This window comes from Sinocyclocheilus grahami, unplaced genomic scaffold (genome assembly GCF_001515645.1).
Source record: "Sinocyclocheilus grahami isolate Dianchi unplaced genomic scaffold, SAMN03320097.WGS_v1.1 scaffold1324.1, whole genome shotgun sequence".
NCBI lineage: Eukaryota > Metazoa > Chordata > Actinopteri > Cypriniformes > Cyprinidae > Sinocyclocheilus > Sinocyclocheilus grahami.
The window spans coordinates 71,904-93,004 of NW_015506503.1; the positions used below are offsets into that span (position 1 = coordinate 71,904).

General features: G+C 35.9%; 2 protein-coding genes and 1 long non-coding RNA gene across 3 annotated transcripts; 1 reads left to right on the top strand and 2 right to left on the bottom strand.

The window, feature by feature from the left end:
- Positions 1–1,237: 1,237 nt before the first annotated feature.
- On the bottom strand, positions 1,238–2,811 carry LOC107569218 (uncharacterized). Its single transcript, XM_016255247.1, has 5 exons — positions 2,752–2,811; positions 2,489–2,516; positions 2,334–2,404; positions 1,439–1,835; positions 1,238–1,296 (listed from the first exon to the last, which is right to left on the bottom strand). Exons 1-5 carry the CDS (start codon positions 2,806–2,808, stop codon positions 1,238–1,240), a joined length of 612 nt encoding a protein of 203 aa, XP_016110733.1. The 5' UTR covers positions 2,809–2,811.
- Positions 2,812–3,518: 707 nt separating this feature from the next.
- LOC107569228 (uncharacterized) lies at positions 3,519–4,020 on the bottom strand. The gene is made up of 3 exons (XR_001606876.1): positions 3,929–4,020; positions 3,780–3,843; positions 3,519–3,621 (listed from the first exon to the last, which is right to left on the bottom strand). It is a non-coding gene; the product is annotated as an uncharacterized lncRNA (long non-coding RNA).
- Positions 4,021–6,405: 2,385 nt separating this feature from the next.
- On the top strand, positions 6,406–20,451 carry LOC107569219 (ATP-binding cassette sub-family D member 2-like). The gene is made up of 9 exons (XM_016255248.1): positions 6,406–7,491; positions 9,107–9,160; positions 10,945–11,116; positions 14,195–14,289; positions 14,772–14,917; positions 18,476–18,621; positions 18,835–18,919; positions 18,999–19,124; positions 20,050–20,451. Exons 1-9 carry the CDS (start codon positions 6,565–6,567, stop codon positions 20,264–20,266), a joined length of 1,968 nt encoding a protein of 655 aa, XP_016110734.1. The 5' UTR covers positions 6,406–6,564; the 3' UTR covers positions 20,267–20,451.
- Positions 20,452–21,101: the final 650 nt, after the last annotated feature.

Sequence of the window (21,101 nt, forward strand, 5' to 3'; positions counted from 1 at the left end):
CTCTGCAGGACATGGAGGCGCCAGTGCGATCACTTGCATTTTTTTCTAACAGTGGAAACAACTTAAAATACGCAGTCATTTTTGCTCATAAAGGTAAGAGTAATACATCATTCTAAACTGTAAAGGGTCTAGTTTTATTTGTGTGCACTCACAATATCAACAAATATTTGCTTTTATAAAATAAAGAAAACAAACGCTTTCTGCCGTCTCGGTCTTGAACAGGAGCGCGTCACAATGATTAACCTAAACTCAGACATGATCAAAGTATATAGAAAGCTTTAAATTACTATTTTAAAACGAAATAATTCAAATCGAAAATAGACTCCTATTAAAATAAACTCTTTCATTGTGAAATCCGTGCATTTCTCTCTAAAGGCACATCCAATTAGGAGATGGCGAGTCATTTTTCATCACTATAATTGATGGAAGGCCCGATTATAATTATAACAGTTAAAACAATAAAACACTAATTATAATGGCATATATGAAAACTTTGTCCTATAATTGAATAGCTGCTTTTTCTGATTTTTATGTTGCTCTGTTCTGAATACCTTAAAATTTAAATGATTTGCTGCAATGCAATTCTGTATGATATGTTAATTATTTATATTTTTTATCCATGCAGCAAATGCTGTAAAAAACAGCTTTAAAATTACTCCAAAGGCATTCCAGACGCATTTAAAGTACTTTTCACTATATATTTTACGGGTAGCTGGAATGTAAACATAGTCATGAATTCGTTGTATTCCCATTTGTAAAATATCCAACAAATTAATTGTTGTAGGCTAAGCCGATCTCATGAAAGTGCGTATAGGACGATTTTCTGCTTCTATTTGGCGTAATATTTCTATGCAGATATTGACGTAATATTTCTATGCTGAAAAGACTAATAAATTCATAATTAACGGTATGGGTTCAGTCGAAATGTTTGCGGGGCAAATCTCAGATCCGTCTGAGCGCTCATGGTACTCACAGTGCGTACAGCTGTACACCTGCAGGCGCCACAGACTCGGACGGTTGTTGTGGTAATAAACACCGTAAACTGCAAACGTTCGCGTGTCCGCGCTTAATGCGCATATCCTATATGAAAAGCATTTTAGGGGGCCCTTGGCTTTTGGGGGCCCAAGGCGGTCGCCTACCTTTGCCTAATGGGTAAGTCCGCCCCTGGTTTGACGTTAGTGACACCAGTTTTGCTCATATTGTAACCAAACACAATGTGCCATGCTGAAAATTACTTCTACTCTGAAACTTCAGTTGTACGCACTAATTTGATCAAGTTTTGTTGTCCTATTTGTACTGAAAAGAACAGCAAATACAAGTTTGGGAAGACATGAAGGAATGAAAAAAATTACAATGTTCATTTTTGGGTGAACTATTCCTTTAAGAAACATTTGGAAATGTGTTCTGTAAGGTTTCACAATGGGTTAGTTATTTCTACCTGAGGCTTTGCAGAAAGGATGTTTCGAAGCTGACGACAGATCTCTTTTCATGCTCTTCTGACTATGAAGTTGGCGGAAGGAGATGCCCATTTGTGATTTTGGATGTCTCTGTGCCTGCTGGTTTGTTGCTAATGGCCCTAAGGGCATGTTTCCTGATCTTTTGTGCCCATTTTTTGGAGAAGTATGTGTTGTTGGATTAAGCAACTGATTAAAATTAGAATACTGCCACCTTGTGGTAAAGGCGCTGGTTTTCTTATTAGCAGAGTGGAAAGGGACAGAGTTGCTGTGATGAATAAGTGAGCACTGAACTGAGACATCTCGGTAAGATAAAGCTCCTGTTTGTGTCCCTGCTTCCAAGGTTATTGTTAGAGTCCCATCACGCCTTTGTGCTTCTGTCTGCAGATGAAAAAAACAAACAGATTTTCCTCATGTTTTTGTCCACAGTTCACTGTCTCAAACTCTGGATTTTGCCTCCTGTTGGCAGGATGGAGCTTGTGAAGGTGTTTCTGTTAAACTGTCCACCGATAAGCAACAGTGCTTTTGCCTTGACACTATCTTCAGAATGGCATAATCTCATTTTTTTTTTTTTTTTCATTGATTTTGAAAATTTCAGGGGATCATAAAGCTATAAAATAGGTTTTCTGTCTTTCACATGATAATATCATATCTCATATTTTAAAGCGAAAGATGTGCTTATCAACACAGTAAATGTTGTATTCTTTTAGTGAATGAAGTGAAATGTGTATCCACTGAAATGCTTTTAGGAACAAAGCCAAACACTTTCATTATGTTTAGATGTGTTCATTTTTCACGCTAGGAGAGATTACAGAAACCAATTTCATTATTACGGTGATTAGGATTATTCAAATTACAGGACAGTTTTTAATGTCTTACGTCATCTGAGCTGAGATGAACTCCTCTTGGAGATTTTCCAACATGCACAAAGACACTGCTACCATCAGCCCCTGCTGAAACATCATAAAACGTCTTGTTCTGAGTAAGCGCCATTAAAATGATACTTTATAAAAAACAATAACCAGAACACTTACATGTGTTGCTGTCAGTACATACAAATTCCTGAAGAAGAAGAAAAAATGAGAAGGTCAAAACACAAGCCAAGTTGGCATCTAAAAACAAGTTTATTAGAAATCTACTGAAGCTTTTGTCTATGTTGCTTTTAACCACAAGGGGGTAATATTTGTAAATAATAAATGTACTAAAGTTAGTCAGCAATTTTACCAACAAAACTATGTGTGTGTGTGTGTGTGTGTGTGTGTATGTTTCGAGACTTGAGTGCACAAGCACTGTATACCTGTGTCGAGAGGTGGCCATTACTGTCCAAGTTTTGTGATCTGTCACAAGAATTCATCGAGTCGAGCACTAAAAGAAATGAAAATTATAAAGAACATCTGTAATATACAATGTATTAAAGTACTGACTGTACTCTGGACTGAGTGCTCATGGAGCCTTGGAAAGATCATTAATTGAGTAAGTCAATCAATCATTGCATATAATATTGTTTCTGGAAAGTTGTGACTTTTTCTACGGGTTTTCATGTCTATTTTTATACAGTGAGTGCATTATCTTATTGTGCTAGAAGCTATATTGTTACCTTTATAATCTAAGTTCTTAAAATCTATGAACAGTGGCTCCTCTGGTTCTTCAGTGCTCTTTGAAGGGTTGAGTGGATATAAAACCGAGGCCTCTGAATGCTCTCCCCTCTCTGGGCTGCAACACATTCTGTTAATTCCATGTTACAAGCACTTTCCCATGTCTATTCTCTTTTACTGGCATATTGCATCGGGATATAGTAACATCATTGTACTCACTTTGGTAATGTGCTCTCAAACTGATTTCCAGCTGCTGAGCTGTTGTGTGACACATCTTGCATGAGAGCTTCATCTGGCCATGGATTAGCCAGCTTTGTTGGTTGAGCGAACGACACAAACTGAAGAGTCATAAACTGTAACAATTTGGGTTACTTTTAAATGATTTTAAATGATCACACCTGAGGAGTTTTCTTCATAGTGTTAAGATTTTCCAGCGTTGGCAGAGAAGAGGATATGTGTGGTGCAGGTTTGGGTTGGATTGGATCTGAAGAGCCAGAAGATGTTGTGGGTGGTTGCGGTTGATTTTCTGAGCCACTGGCATCAGACAGGTTCGATTCAAGCAAAGGAGACAGCTAAGGATGAAGAAACCATTTTTAAACCATGTATGATAAAGACTTACACATATGAATTCTACAAATGTTACTAATGCTAAATTTATATTATGTCAGTGGTTACTAAATAAAATACTGGTGAATGATTTTGTGGTAGTGACCATTTTAGTCATCCTTACCGGCGTGAACTTGAATTCTTCAGAGAGACGATGTTTTCTGACTTTATAACCCGGCGTATCAATACTGTTGAAACAAATACTCAATATCTGTAGATGAAATCATTTAGAAATATAGCCTAGAAGGAGTAACAAAGCTTCTTGAAACATACCAGTACTGTGGCTGACTGGTAACTAGGTTCAGCTGTGAAGGAGAACAAGGGCTCATTGGTAACTCTGAGGGTTCTTTCAAAGCTCCTTTGGTTCTTTTCACACCAGTCAAAAGATTTGTTTTTGGTTTGTCTAGAAGACAAATGATAACATATGATTCTCCAAATGAGCTTTATTAAACGGCCATAAAAGAATGTTTGCGTTGTGTTCATTTATAAGTGCACCATCACTGTACCTGTTTGCTCTTTCTTTGATGAAATCTGGTTGACTATGAATAATGTCAGCAGATCCATATTGTCAGGGTTGTAGCCTTTGGGTGAGTCCACAATATTTGACTTTCTTTTCATCCTTTGCTTTTGAAAAAACGCCTTGAGTTGAAACAGAGAATTACAAGAGCACAGGTTTAAGATAAAATAACGCACTAAAAAAACTAACCCTAACCACCTGTGACCCCAGACTAATCCCTATCAATTAATGCAACTAAATCAGTGTTGGGGGTAACGCATTACAAGTAACGCGAGTTACGTAATCAGATTACTTTTTTCAAGTAACTAGCAAAGTAACGCATTACTTTTTCATTTACAAGAGAATATCTGAGTTACTTTTTCAAATAAGTAACGCAAGTTACTTTTTTTTCCCAATTTATTGACTGACAGCTCTCCTGTCCTCATGTTGAGAGAAATCAGATGTTACTGTAGTTCAAAATAAATATGAATATGCATTAATTCATCTCACTCACAAAAAAACCCCACACAGATTCAGTATTCCTCAAAATGAATAAAAATAATGCAACTCAGAATATGACGCAAACCTGCAATAATTAAATGTTAAACAACACAAATAGGCTTTATGTATTTAATCCCAGTCTATTAACTAATGTCTTTGCTTCTGACCTTCGATGATACAGTTTAACCACTAATAAGCAGAAATGACTCTAGACGAACATTTGTGAGGTTTTTTATTGCTGAAGTGTGTTGAAATGTCTTCTTCTGTATTCTACTGTACGGGCGTAAATGTAGTTTCCCTTCAACCTGAGGCTTATTCATTTCACTTTTGGTGTGAAAGGGCTTTTATATTTGCCAAAAATAGAACTTTTTTCATTTTAAAAACAAACAAGCAAGCCCTGTCCAGATTTAAAAAGTAGCGCAAAAGTAACGTAACGCATTACTTTCCAGAAAAAGTAACTAAGTACCGCAATTAGTTACTTTTTTATGGAGTAACGCATTATTGTTATGCATTACTTTTAAAAGTAACTTTCCCCAACGCTGAACTAAATTCATATAACTGTAGTTAATATTTGTATTTACAATAAAGTTGTCGTTCAAATGTAGTATGAAGAATGTGTAGTTATTAAAAAGAGTGTAAAGTCTCAAACAGTTAGTTTGGAGGTTGTACTTACTCTTTGTTTTGTTGTGTCTTCTTTGCTTTTCATAAACCTGCTCCTGTTTAGTTAAGACACGGCGCCATTATACATATATACACTTAACGAATTTATATAAAGTCATTTTGACATCTCTGCTTTGACCTCCTTGAAATGTTAATTTTACAGCCAAGTAATGGTATAAAGTCAGTTATTAGCGAGTTTCAATAAAGCTAGCAAGTTAGCACAAACCTAGATCCTCCGACCCAGTTCATGTTGCCCTCAGTTTAGGCGGTTTTTTTAATTTTATTTTTGTATTTTTTTAATTCACCCACCGACACTCTTTCGTTACAGATAACTAAATACTGACAGCGTAAAAATTGTAACTTTTCAGGTTATGAGGCTATTAAGTCAATGTTAAGAGCAGCAACCGGTAAGATATAAGGTGTGTTAAATATCATAACTGTATATAAATATATATATATATATATATATATATGAGTGGTCTCAACCTACATCAGCGATTCATTTTTTTGTTATTTTTCTAATTGTAATATCTCAGTTCAGTATCGGAATAAATGTTATTAATTAAAAATGTCGCTGGGGAAAAAAAACGGAACTACGCAGCAAAGTTGTTTCAGATTTTAGATTTGATTATAGATAATATTATTGACAAAGCACATCATAAAATTGGACAATTACAAGAAAATCATATAATGATAATAAAATATATTTTATAATACATTTATATAATATATTTAATTATATGTTAATATAATTATTACACAACTATAATTCATATAATCTGTTATGTATTCAAATAATATATTTTATTTCAAAGGTAATTTTTATTTAAAAACCAAAATAACTAAACAGATATTAGTTTTGACATTTTTTATTGCATAACAAGAACATTAATACAACATACATATATATAGAGAGAGAGAGAGCGAGAGAGGATCACAGTGTTGGTTTTCAACTATTATCAATTGCATTCATAACAGCATCAAAGGAACAATTTTAAATAATGCAATCAGACCATTCTGCTATATGTAAATACGTCAAGTGCGGCAACCAATCAGCGCGGAGTGGGGGCGTGGCCAGCGAGAAAAGCCCAAATGACGGAAACGTCTTGCATAGCGGTGCAGCTTCAACCTTACGGCACCATGAATTATAAGTATATCTTCTCTGTTTAAGACATTGAGTGACCCTATGGATGCCATTTGGAACAAACTGAAGATTGCGAACGACTCATTTGTGTAAAGGCAGGGTTAAAAAATGAGCAACATCCTTCATGCAGCATCAAAAGTGAGATGGAATCCGAGCACTGCGGCGAAAAGAGCGGTGTTCCTGGCGGCCGCCGCATACGGAGCCAAAGCGCTTTACCCCATCATCTGCAAACAAATACATCAACGGAAAACAACCAGGAACAACGCATCTGGACATGAGAATGGATTGATATCTGCTCCAGAGACTGCCTGTAGCCTTAGTAAATCACCCGGCGTCAATGCGCAATTCTTCAAGCAGGTTCTTGAACTGGTTCGAATCGTGTTCCCGAGGTTTGTAACTAAAGAACTGGGTTTACTCTGTTTACATTCACTAGCTCTGGTTTCACGGACGTTTCTGTCTATTTATGTGGCAGGGCTGGATGGTAAAATAGTGAAAACGATCGTAGAGAAGCAGCCGCGGAGCTTCGTGATCAAACTGATGAAATGGCTTCTGATCGCCATCCCGGCCACTTTCGTCAACAGCGCGATCCGCTATCTGGAGTGCAAGCTCGCGCTCGCGTTCCGCACGCGTTTGGTGGATCATGCATATAAAACCTATTTCACCGATCAGACCTATTATAAGGTCAGCAACATGGACGGGAGGCTGGCGAACCCGGACCAGTCTCTAACCGAGGATGTGATGATGTTCTCGCAGTCCATTGCGCATCTGTACTCAAACCTCACCAAACCCATCCTGGACGTGATACTGACTTCGTATACTTTAATACAGACTGCGCGATCTCGGGGTGCGAACGCAACCGGACCCACTCTCTTAGCGGGTCTGGTGGTGTTCGCCACGGCGAAGGTCCTGCGCGCTTGCTCGCCGAGGTTCGGTAAGCTGGTGGCGGAGGAGGCGCACAGGAAGGGCTACTTGCGTTATGTGCACTCCAGAATCATAGCCAATGCAGAGGAGATCGCCTTCTATAGGGGACATACGGTGAGGAAACGCGTAATGCACATGTGCATGCATAAAAATCAATAAAACATTAGTAATAGCTTTCTGGGGGGCATAAGGCGAGGGGATGCATCAGTCATATAGTGCAAAAGTGATTGCTTATTAAATGACAGAAGACTTTTAAACGTGTCAGACACAGTGGCCTACATACAGTATATAAAAATGCAAAGAAAGTCACATTTTATGGGGACATATGGTGAAGAAGTACATCATTTATAAGCAGTGTTACGCATTACAAGTAACGCGAGTTACGTAATCAGATTACTTTTTTCAAGTAACTAGCAAAGTAACGCATTACTTTTTAATTTACAAGAGACTATCTGAGTTACTTTTGCAAATAAGTAACGCAAGTTACTTTTTTTTCCCAATTTATTGACTGACAGCTCTCCTGTCCCCATGTTGAGAGAAATCAGATGTTACTGTAGTTCTGAAATAAATATGAATATGCATTAATTCATCTCACTCACAAAAAAAAACACAGATTCAGTTTTCCTCAAAATGAATACAAATAATGCAACTCTGAATATGACGCAAACCTGCAATAATTAAATGTTAAACAACACAAATATGCTTTATGTATTTAATCCCATTCTATTAACTAATGTCTTTGCTTCTGACCTTCGATGATCCAGTTTAACCACTAATAAGCAGAAATGACTCTAGACGAACATTTGTGTGTCTTTGTTTATTGCTGAAGTGTGTTGAAATGTCTTCTTCTGCATTCTACTGTACGGACGTAAATGTACTTTCCCTTCAGCCTGAGGCTTATTCATTTCACTTTTGGTGTGAAAGGGCTTTTATATTTGCCAAAAATAGAACTTTTTTAACAAGCAAGCCCTGTCCAGATTTAAAAAGTAAAGCAAACGTAACGTAACGCATTACTTTCCATAAAAAGTAACTAAGTAACGTAATTTAACTTTCCCCAACACTGTTTATAAGTGACCCTGGACCACAAAGCCCGTGGTAATGGTCATTTTTTCAGAAATTGAGATTTATGCATCATCTGAAAGCTGAATGAAGAAGCTTTCTATTGATGTATGGTTTGTTAGGGTAGGACAATATTTGGCAAAGATTTGAAAATCTGGATTCTGAGGGTGCAAAAAAAAAAAAGAGAGAAAATCGCCTTTAAAGCTGTCCAAATGAAGTCCTTAACAATGCATATTACTAATCAAAAATTACGTTTTGATATATTTACGGTAGGAAATTTACAAAACATCTTCATGGAACATGATCTTTACTTAATATCCTAATGATTTTTGGCATCAGAGAAAAATCTATAAGTTTGACCCAGGTAACCCATTGAACATAATCTTAACTTAATATCCTATGATTTTTTGGCAAAAAGAAAAATCGTTAATTTTGACCCATACAGTGTATTGTTGAGAATTGCTACAAATATATCTTATGACTGGTTTTGTGGTCCAGGGTCTCACACACACACACACACACATATACTGTATACATATATATATATATATATACTGTATATATACATATTGCTTTGTAAGTTGTAACATTTGTTTTATTAGTATATTCATTAATTCTACAACAAAATGATAAAACTGTCATGACAAAAATTCAAATTTCTCTTATATAGCAGTACAACAGCAAGGGCAAGATCACCACTCCAGGAACTGAAACCATAAAGGATGTGATGTCATGCAGCAGTGAACGCTGGGCATCTTAACGTAGGCTAGTGATCAGTGTTTTTTTCAACTGCCACTCTGTTGACTAAGCCTGCTGGGCAACTTAATCCACCATCTGTTGAATAGAAAGCATCAGTCAGAGCCGCTTCACAGATGCTGCGTGTGTCCATTACAGTGTTAGATACTATAAAGCACGACAACACTCTATTTCAGACCTTTTAAAATAGCACATTGTGCTCTAATTATACTTGTCAACTAGCCCTATATGTGATTTGTTAATAATTAATATTTTGACATTTTCTCAAGAAATGTAAAGTGTGAGTGGTGGTGAGTTGGTAACACTTTAGTATAGGGGCCAATTCTCACTGTTAACTAAGTTTCTAATTAGCATGCCTATTATTAACATATTGGCTATTTATTAGTACTTATATAAAGTACATATTCTGCATAACCATATTCTACATCCCTAATTCTTCCCAATACCTAAACTTAAAGGGATAGTTCACCCAAAAATGAAAATTCTGTCATTAATTACTCACCCTCATGTCATTCCAAACCCATAAGACCTTCGTTCATCTTCGAAACACAAATTAACACAATTCAATCGTAATTGTACGAAGCTAAGAGAATACTTTTTGTGCGCAAAGAAAAAAATAATAACAATTTATTCAACAATTCTGTTTACATTCAGCATGCGCGTGCTCTGCGGAAGACGGTCACTCTGGGAGAAGAAATGCTGAATAAATTGTTATTATTGTTCTCTTTGCGCACAAAAAGTATTCTCTTAGCTTCGTACAATTACGGTTGAATTGTGTTAATTTGTGTTTCGAAGATGAACGAAGGTCTTGTGGGTTTGGAATGACATGAGGGTGAGTAATTAATGACAGAATTTTCATTTTTTTGTGAAATGTTTCCAACTGCTCTTTAACATTTAATTAGAAACATCACGATATAATTTAATTGTGCTATACATAAAAACTAATGAACAGACATTCGAAGTGTATTTTAAAATGCAAAGTATTGAAAATCTAAATAAAGCTCTATAAACACTTGCACTTGTCCCATTGGGTAATGAAAAGTTCTACACGCACTTGTGGTCTTCACACCCATTTGAACACTTGGACCAAGTACAGGAAATACGTCATGTACTGTAAGTAGACACGTGTTCAAGTGCAAAGACCACAAGTGTGGGTATTTGAACAAGCACTTGTTGTCCTTTTTGATAGTTTTACTCAATTGGAAGTCACAATAGAAAACTGAAGAAAATAACATGTCTAATTCTGAGACTATAAGTTAAGCAATAGTATCTTTTTTAAAAATACTAAAAGACAAAAACATCTCTAGATTCTCAAACCGCTTAGAAGGTCAATTAACAAGTTACTCTCAGGAGATTAATCTTTCCTGTCGACTCCATTGAGTCCCCAAAGGAAAGCACAGTGTTTCTTGCCGAGGCTCTTGGGATGTGGTGTGTCTGCCTAAACAAAGAAAAACACTGGCTAAACACTTCCTAACTCATGCTTTGGATCAGATTAAGCATTCAGGCCAGTGCTTTGCAAAAGAATTGATCTATAAACTTCACACAATGGGTTTAGCAAAGGCTGATTAGCATTTTTGATGCTAGAATGCAGAAATTTCAGGTCACTTGTTTACATAAGTGCCCCAAATACCTGGTCACTTACTTTAGATCTGACAAACAGCAGTTGAGCAATGCTATCTGCTGTTGGGTCACCTCAGCCTCTGAAGGACTCGCTATCACTCCAATCACATACATTTGCTCTGTGTGCTTTAGGTCACCGAGTTGGCTGGCTACACGGCACGTGTGCACAACATGTTCTTGGTATTTGACCAAGTCCAGAGGGGAATATACAAACGTTCATCTGCCGTCTCGACCACAGGGGAGATGATAAGCGGGGATGATAACCGACCTGAGATGCACATCGATGGGCCTCTGGAAATCAAAGGTCTAATGAACGTAGCGTGATTCTGCTGCTGTGTTCACCCAAAACCAAAAATGAGCTCACCTTCATGTCTTAAAGCTGTATGACTTTTTGTCTTATGTGGAACATTAAAACCCACGGAAGAAAGAAAGCCGTACAGATTTGGAACAACATGAGCAAAAGTGATGGCAGAATTTTCTTTTTTGGGTTACCTTTTCCTTTAATTTCTCAGTCATGCCCCTAATGAAAGTTTTTTTTATTGGAATGAAATGTAACTAGAGATAATATTAAGAGATATGTAGAGAGAATAATCATAAAACTTGATTGACACAGAGTACACTACCAGTCAAACGTTTTTGAACATTAAGATTTTTTTTTTTTTTTTTTTTTAAGAATTCTCTTCTGCTCAATTGTGTTAATTTGTGTTTCGAAGATGAACGAAGGTCTTGTGGGTTTGGAATGACATGAGGGTGAGTAATTAATGACAGAATTTTCATTTTTGGGTGAACTGACCCTTTAAACTACCTTACTAACTATTAATAAGCAGCAAATTAGGAATTTATTGAGGCAAATTCGTTGGCTTGTTAATGGATGTGACCATACTTTTATTTATTTATTTATTTATTTTTTGTACTTTTTTCATTTAATTTAGTAATTTTGTTATGTGCTTTTGTCTATTTATTAGGTTATTTTTATTTATTTATTCATTTATTTACTTATTTTTTAATATTTGTATTTAACTTTAATTGATTTTATTTAATTTTAGGGTAACACTTTACAATACAGGTCCCATCAAGTATCGTTAATTAATGCACTAATGCATTTTGATCTTCTGGTGAAATGACAAACTTGTCTGTAGTGACATACGTCAAACTTCTTCAATCATTTTGTTCTCAAAAACTCTGCTGACTGCAAGCTTGCATTCAGCTCTGCCTCCATCCAATCAACAACTGATGAGCGGAATCAATTCTCTGCCCTACCTTTTGGGCCTGTTCAAATACCCGCACTTGTGGTTTTGGCCACTTGAGAGCGCGTGCATGCAACAGGAAGTAAGTGTGCAAGACTGTCCCTGGTCTTAAAAACGCCAAAGCACTGTGCCCTTAACGCACACTATAAATCCACACCTCAGAGCGATATTCGAGGCTAAGTGTATCCCATTATGCATCATGTTGTCGAAATGAATCATGATACTTTTTGCCAAGATCTCATGAGATGTCGCAGAAACTTTTCCAGTGTACGTTAAATATTAATAAAAATTAGATATTACATATAATTTGGTAGTAAAACGTAAAACAATGCGCATTTTATTGGTCCAGACTCGGTCTGCGATAATACACTATACCATTCAAAAGCTTGGAGTCAGTATTATTATTTTTTTAAATTATAGAAATTAATCAATTTAATTTAGCAAGGATGCTTTAAATTGATCAAAAGTGATGATAAAGACGCTTATAATGTTACGAAAGATTTATATTTCAGATAAATGCTGTTCTTCTGAACTTTCCATTCATCAAAGAAACCTGAAAAAAATCATAATAATAATAAATGTTTTTTGAGCAGCAAATCTAAATATTAGAATGATTTCTGAAGGATTGTGCGACTGGAGTAATGATGCTAACATTTCAGCTTTGAAATCACAGGAATAAATTAAATTTTACAATATATTCAAATAGAACACAGTTATTATAAATAGTAAAAGTTTTAGATTGTCATGGCCTCCTAACAATCCCCATATCTACTGATTGGCTTCATCACTCTGTCTCCTCTCCACCAATAAGCTAGTATGCGGTGGGCGTTCTGGCGCACTATGGCTGCCGTCACATCATCCAGGTGGATGCTGCACACTGGTGGTGGATGAGGAGATACCCCCTGACAATGTGAAGCGCTTTGAGTGCCTAGAAAAGCGCTATATAAATGTAATGAATTATACATTTTTTTATTATTAAAAATATTTCACAGTATTAGCACTTTTTCTGTTTTTTGGATCAAATAAATACAGGCTTGGTGAACAGAAGAGAATTCTTTAAATTATTTAATCTAACTGTTCAAAAACTTTTTACTTAAAAATAAGGCCCACAACCTTTAAAAATTAAGAAATAATGATTTAAGAGTTGGAAAAGTAAATTTTATTTTATATTGAAAAAAAAAATCAAAATTTAAGTTATGTTTATTTATTTCTGTGAAGTTTTCAGGTTTTGCAAGCCCTTTACAAACATTTAAGGCATGTCAAACCCTTGAGTTTTGAGGTTTTGCAGTTTAGCAAATAAGTATTCCGATCAAATAGATCAAAAAGTTTGGAATCAAATGGTAGTTTGTAGTTATTAACAAACTTATTTTACATTAAAGGGGTCATATGATGTTGCTAAAAAGAACATTATTTTGTGTATTTGGTGTAATGAAATGTGTTTATGCGGTTTAAGGTTAAAAAAAGGTTATTTTCCACATACTGTACATTATTGTTCCTCCTCTATGTCCCGCCTTTCTGAAACGCGATGATTTTTACAAAGCTCATCGGTCTGAAAAGCGAGGTGTGCTCTGATTGGCCAGCTATCCAGTGTGTTGTGATTGGCCGAACACCTCAAGCGTGTGACGGAAATGTTACCATACATTTATATATTCATATTCCTATATTTTATATAATATATAAATATATTTAATATATAAACAGAACATATTTTTCTTAAATATATACATGCACGTGTGTGTATTTATACATACATCATCAAATCATTTATTTTGATCTTTTTTTATACAGTAATTTAAATAACAGTGGTTGAATGGTTAAACGTGATGAATAATGTCAACACTGCAATTTCCTTTAAAAAAATGAGGAAATATAGACATTGCTTGTTTTCCCACAGTGCTGTAGAAGGCAAATTTTATGATTAGATAATAGTTACTATATATGTCAAACATCCCTATTAGATCTCACACAATTGAATAAAACAATAAAACGTGCCTCCAATGCTTTACAAAACAGTAATAGGATAGCAATATGTACTGTATGTATGGAATGTGCCATAGCTTTCTAATGAGAGATATTTATTCCTCAGTTTGATTGTATTCTAAAACTCTGTCCGATTGTTTCCACTTTTTCTACAGGCAAAGTGATTGATGTGGATAAAGGTATAGTCTGTGAAAACGTGCCTATAATCACTCCTAATGGAGATGTGGTTGTGTCCTCCTTAAACTTCAAGGTGAGTTAAACAAGAATAAACATTTAACTTTTAGTACTACTGTACATATTTGGTCACAAATGTGCTATTTGCTATACACGTACAATGATACTGTAGATATATTTCTCGTGTTATCAGTCAAGATCAGAGTTTTATATTTACACATGCGACTCAAACATGAAGTGTGCTAAACAAGTCAAGACAAGGTTATGAAGGGAATGTTGTTTGGCATTGTGCAAAGCAGAGTTTAGTTGTTTATGGTTGTCAAGCTACATGACAAATTATTGCATTAATATAGAATTTGTCTATATTAACCATATATTTTGGTTTGCATCCGTCAAGTTCCACATTAACAGACAAATAACCCAGTTATTGTAAAGGACCACCACACTTTTTAAATTGTAGGGCTCGAGATCAAATTAAAAGTATGTCGTTATATACTGTACCTTTTACATAACCATGTGAACTGCACTCAGTTTCCTGAAACTGGATATTGTTTGCAGGTAGAGGAAGGGATGCATTTGCTGATCACAGGGCCGAATGGATGTGGGAAAAGTTCTCTGTTCCGGATCCTCAGTGGCCTGTGGCCTGTGTACGGCGGACTTCTGTACAAACCATCACCTGAGCACATGTTTTACATCCCACAGAGGTACAGACAACACTAGAGCAGGGTTTCATAACCTGGGTAAAAAAGTGGTGCTAATTATTAGTAATTAATAATTTTTTTTAATAAAAACAAGATTTAATAACAAATCTTTACCTGAGGTTAAGCATAGTGTGAAAAACCCTAGACTGTTATAAATGCATAGAATTTCCTTGCCGCCTGCTGCTATGGATTCTTTTTGTAACCATGGACTCCTTTCATAACCATTACATTTTTTTGGGTTTATGGAAATACAATAAATAGTTAAATGAAGAAATGTAATACAAATCATTAAAGTAGTGTCACATTTACAAATCTATTGCTAGTCATACCAAGTAACAAAATGCTCTGCAACTCTACCATATTGACAACCAAAAAATCTAACTATTTCTATACGTACAAGAAGCGCATTGGATCACATTTACTGTGTTAATTTCGTTGACGAATAGTTTTCGTCATAATTTTCGCCAACGACATTTTTTTCACGACGACAACGAGACGATAACGAACTCAAGCTCTTTTTGAATGACAAAAACTATGATGAAAATGTATTGACATTTTCGTCAACGAATAAAAACGAGACTAAAATGTTAGGGAGGGACGATTTGGGAAGAGATTCATTCAGAACGAATTGCATAGTTAGGAGGCTAGATGCGTACATATGAACCGGCGGGACATAAGCTAAAATACACTTGCTGCACGTCTCATAAAACATAAAAAAATGTCAATATGTGGGAGTAAGAGAAGAGTAGACATATAGATAAATCTGGCTACGCATTCTGAGCGCAGACACTGAAGCATACACACACAGAAAGCGCATCTCATAGCGCGCGAGTACTCTTTTGCGTCGCATGAACAGAGAATTACACACAAAATGATGTCGAATTGTCCGTTTTGACGAGTATTCACGTAAACACAGTTGATTACGTCTTAAGTGAACGTAAACAGTAGGGAGAACGTGTATCAGTACATTGCATCCATTGCAGCTGTGCATTCGGTTTTAAAGGGACAGCAGCCTAATTTAGTTGCTATTGTCCGAGTCATTGATGTTAATCAACTAACAAAAGAAAGACAGAAAATCACGCACTGCTCTTGACTGAAAAATAGAACAGTAGAAATAAATATGTCTGCTTGAAAGAATGAAGAATATGGTAAACAAGTTGCTATAAGGAATGCATAATTATCCTATATAACCATTGGTATTTCATTAAAAAGAAGACCATGTTCTTGTTCTTTATGAGAAGTGGTTTTATTTAAGTTTAACATAAAGGCATGTTGTGTGTCACCGCAGTTAAATCAGTGTCTATCATGATAAAACCTTAATATCAAACCTATATAATGAGTTTGCAAATTTTAGAGAAATGCTTATTAATAAATGCATTACACTTTAACTAAACCCATTAGATTTTAGCCGACTAAATTTACTGTAGATTTAGTCGACTAAAATCGTTTTCAATCAATTCAGATGACTAGAATATGATAAATAATAATAAAGTGACGTGACATGTGGCCAAGTATGGTGACCCATACTCGGAATTAGTGCTCTGCATTTATCCCATCCAAAGTGCACACACACAGCAGTGAACACACACACGCAGTGAACACACACCCGGAGCAGTGGGCAGCCATTTTTTTTTGCTGCGGCGCTCGGGGAGCAGTTGGGGGGTGCGGTGCCTTGCTCAAGGGCACCTCAGTCGTGATATTGAAGGTGGGAGAGAGCGCTGTACATTCCCTCCCCCCACCTACAGTCCCTGCCAGTACGAGACTCGAGCCTGCAACCTTTGGGTTACGAGTCCAAGTCTCTAACCATTAGGCCACGACTAAATCAAAATTTGCTGTCAAAATTAACACTGAATGAGAATAAATTGCACAGGAGACTCAACTCACAATTGATTCCAATAGGTTTTGATGTTAGCATGTTACTAAGGTAACAATTAAATACTCTACTAAGTAGGGATGCACCGATACCACTTTTTCCAGTACTCGCCCGATACCGATACTTTTATTTTTGGTACTTGCCGATACCGAGTACTGATACCGATATTTTTATTGCATTTGTTAATTTTTTTAATATTGGGTACAGAAACCAAAAGGGTATGTATAATGTTAGTTGGTTAACTTCATTTATCAATTAGATATAGATATTCAGACGCCTTCAACATTTCTCACATTATCACAGTTTATTTGCTATAGTTTAGAAAATGGTAATAAAATATTACAAGAACTCTAAACTGTGTCAGAACAAATTTATCTTGATAATGCTAGATAATTTTGATAGAAAGGTATGTACTAGATTACAATCAACCAAAATAATTAAGACAGCTGTTAGTAAGACAATATTTACACAACTATCAGTACGTAGTCAGGCAACCCTTAGCCTTAATGACAGCCTGTAGTCTCCTGGGCGTGCTGTCACCCAGCTTCATGAAAACCTCAACTTCAGTTTTTTTCCCAGACTCGGTCTGAATAATTTTTTAACCCAAATTTGTATCAGTTTTACTGGTAGTCCACTGTATGAAGTATTTTTGGGTATAATTTGTCACAGTTTACTTTATTTTGCTATCCTCACTTACATAAATGAACTATAGTGTCCTGCACCCACTAGTAAAAAAATATAAAAAATTATATCTGGTCTCTGAATCATTTTTAGTTTCACTGTATATCCTTCGGTTATTTTCACACTTAATTATGCCCATTAAAATGTATTTTACAAGATTTTGTTACTTTCAATGTTAATTTTTTTGCTCTGTGGTACATCCTCTTTAATTTAATAGCATTAGAGCTGCTCCACTGCAGCGGCTCAGTACTGTAATCACACGCTTTGCTGTAATAATGCAGGGAACCACACGTTATAAATCTCCTAACTGTGATATTTTCAGAAATAGATGTCGCGTTTTTTCATCTGAAACGTGCTGCGATTTATATTCCAAAGCCACTCATATAAGGCCCGATACCGATACCAGTATCGGTGCATCCCTACTACTAAGTATAAAATGTATCTAAAAATTATTTTTATATATGCACTGAATGAAACACATTTATAAGTACCGGTAATTTCACATATTAACATTAATCTTGATTTTTTTCATTGTGTCACAAATCATTAGAATGGCGTTCTCTGTGAAGGATACTGTATGTGGGATTATGCTTTTGATTTTGACCAGACCCAGTTACTTTATTATGCATGTAATTTTTGCTTTCTTTGTAGCAGACTTTATGTTAAGAGTGGACCTACGAGGCAATAAAATGCATTTAGGTAGACGGCCCACTAGGTTTCAGAACAGCTACTGTCCTCCATCTCTGTTCCATATTGCAGACGTTGCACCGCCAGGATTTGACTGCTGTATCCAGAGTCAGAGACAGTGTAACTAAAGCTCTGTGAAATGCTGAGCGATAGAAACCAGAGTCCTCAGTAGTGAAATATTTACAGATTCCTGCAGATGCAAGCGCAGCCAGAAGCCCATTAATATTTTATACTATCTATCTATCTATCTACTGTCTATCTTCACTTCACCGGACATAATATCAGTAAATAACAGTAAACATGTTTTATCTTCTCTCCAGACCATACATGTCCATCGGAACGTTACGGGACCAGGTCATCTACCCCGACTCTCTAGACGACATGCATGACAAGGGTTACAGAGACAAGGACCTGGAAGTTATTCTGGACATTGTCAATCTAAACCACATTGTTACCCGGGAAGGAGGTTTGTACATGTAATTCCCGTTTAGCATTACTAAAGTGTTTCACCATTTCAATCTCTTTTTGATCCTTGAAATAATTATTGTGTGCTCTGTAATAGGATCAAAGTTTTTTGAGCCCGCTTTCCACCAATTAAAAATGCCATTTCGTCATTTATTTTGGGGAAGAAAAATAAAACTGCATTTTAGAGGTCATTCACGACTGTGTCCGCTTACAGGGTGGGATGCTGAGCTGGACTGGAAAGATGTTCTTTCTGGAGGCGAGAAACAGCGTATGGGCATGGCACGCATGTTTTACCACAAGTAAGATGTCGTTGCACATATTATTTTAATGTGTTTTAATTGATTTTAAATAATATTATTAATTGATGCATTTTTTCAGGCCTAAGTATGCTTTGCTGGATGAGTGTACCAGTGCAGTCAGCATTGATGTAGAGGGTAAAATATTTCAGGCTGCAAAGGATGCTGGTATCTCCTTGCTGTCCATCACCCATAGACCCTCTCTATGGTAAGAAACATAAAACTTTACATTTCTTGAAATAATCTTATGCTTACATTTACATTTAGACATTTAGCAGACGCTTTTATCCAAAGCGACTTAGAAATGAGGACAATAGAAGCAATCAAAACCAACAAAAGAGCAATAAAATGCAAGTGCTATGACAAGTCTCGGTTAGCCCAACGCAGTACATGTAGCAAGTCTTTATATATACAGTGTGTATATATATATATATATATATATATATATATACACACACACACACATACAAACAAGTAGATAAAATAGAGAAAGAATGTAGAAAGCTAGTGTTAGAGATTATTTTTTTTTAAGAAGAGCAAGCAGTTAGAAAACGAATAGAGAGTGCAAGTGATTTTTAAAAAACAAATAGATAAAATGGAATTAGAATAGAGAGTGCTAGAGTTAGAGGGTCAAATAAAGATGGAAGAGATGTGTTTTTAGCCGTTTCTTGAAGATGGCTAAGGAAAGAAAGGGGACTGTCGGTCACTTGTATCACATAAGCAAATTAATTACATGATATTCTAATTAATTCTGATTGATGAATCAGTGTTTGCAGGGGGGGGGAAATTTCAATTAGATAGATGGCTAAATTATTCAGTAGATATGGAAAAATATCTTATACTGTATATAATATAGTACAACATGATTAAATGTTTATGTAAATATGTTTTGTTTAATTTTCTTATTGCACTAAATGAATGCATTAAATTGTCATCTCTCTCTGAAAGTATAGTAGTATGTATATAATATGTATTGAAGAAACATTAATTAGTAGGGAATTGTAGTGATTGAGTTTGCATAAAGGAACATTTTACCAGTTACTACAGCAAAAAATGCATGGAATGCATTATACACACATACACTTAGATTTCATCAAATGATGTAACTTCACACTCTTCTCACCCATCCGCAGGAAATACCACACACACCTGCTGCAGTTTGACGGGGAGGGCGGCTGGCGGTTCGAGCAGCTAGATACGGCCACACGGCTCTCACTGACGGAGGAAAAGCAACGCTTGGAGTCTCAGCTCGCAGGCATCCCTAAGATGCAGCTCAGACTGAATGAACTGTGTAAGATCTTGGGCGAAGATTCGGTTCTAAAGACGGTGGAGAACAAGGATGAGGACTGAAAGAAGCCTGGAGATGCTTGATGTTCAGGAACACCTTTGGTACTTTTAATATTTTAGCAATGGTTTTAACATTTGATGTGTACACATGACAATTCGATACTGAAATTGGAGTTTAATGGGAATTGTAGAAACAGTTCCCTTTTGCTTTGTTTTTTGTTTTTATAGTTTAGTTTAGTTTAGTTTTCTTAGTTTGCTTTTTGTTTTTGTTCATTTGTTTTACTTATTTGTTTGTTATATTTTCGTTTTGCTGTTTTGTTTGTTTTTGTTCTTTTGTTTTGCTTTGTGTCATGTTTTTTTGTTTTGCTTGTGATTTTCTTATTTTGGTTATATGTTTTCAGCACTTTATTGAACCTGTTGCCCAGAAATTTAGCTGTATAAATTATGTCTCGAATTATGTAGTTTTCCTTTCCTGGATTAACGCTTTCAGCTAGTTATTATTTAGGTAGTGTACTTCAAAGGATGTATTGCTCATTTCTTATTGATATTTTAACCTAAACAACTGTCCTCCATATCCGGAAACAAAAACCTAGCATCCTGTTGTAACAACAATAGTGATCAAACTTTTTTTTTTCATGTAAAATCGTGTAAGGTCATTTACAAAACAAGCTTTTACACAATCAAACTTTGAAGAACATAGAAAGAGAAAATGAGACGAGACTATCTATAGGTCATTGTGCGAGTCAGCTGGAGAGCTCTGGGTTTAAGACAGCAGGTTTCTGGTTTTCTGAACAAATACAATATGCTGGATACACACAGTGAGGGCACAGGGCACAGCAGGTGGTTCTGTTGTGTCCACACTGAGCAGACAAACAGACAGAGAATGTGTGATTCTGAG

Coding starts and splice junctions, on each gene's coding strand:
- LOC107569218 (XM_016255247.1), bottom strand. CDS start 2,808: ATGAATTCTTGTGACAGATCACAAAACTTGGACAGTAATGGCCACCTC. Junction 2,405..2,488: donor ATGTACTGACAGCAACACAT/GTAAGTGTTCTG, acceptor ATGTTTCAGCAG/GGGCTGATGGTAGCAGTGTC. Junction 1,297..1,438: donor TCCTTTCTGCAAAGCCTCAG/GTAGAAATAACT, acceptor TGTTCTTTTCAG/TACAAATAGGACAACAAAAC.
- LOC107569219 (XM_016255248.1), top strand. CDS start 6,565: ATGAGCAACATCCTTCATGCAGCATCAAAAGTGAGATGGAATCCGAGC. Junction 14,918..18,475: donor ATGTTTTACATCCCACAGAG/GTACAGACAACA, acceptor TCTTCTCTCCAG/ACCATACATGTCCATCGGAA. Junction 18,920..18,998: donor GCACGCATGTTTTACCACAA/GTAAGATGTCGT, acceptor GCATTTTTTCAG/GCCTAAGTATGCTTTGCTGG.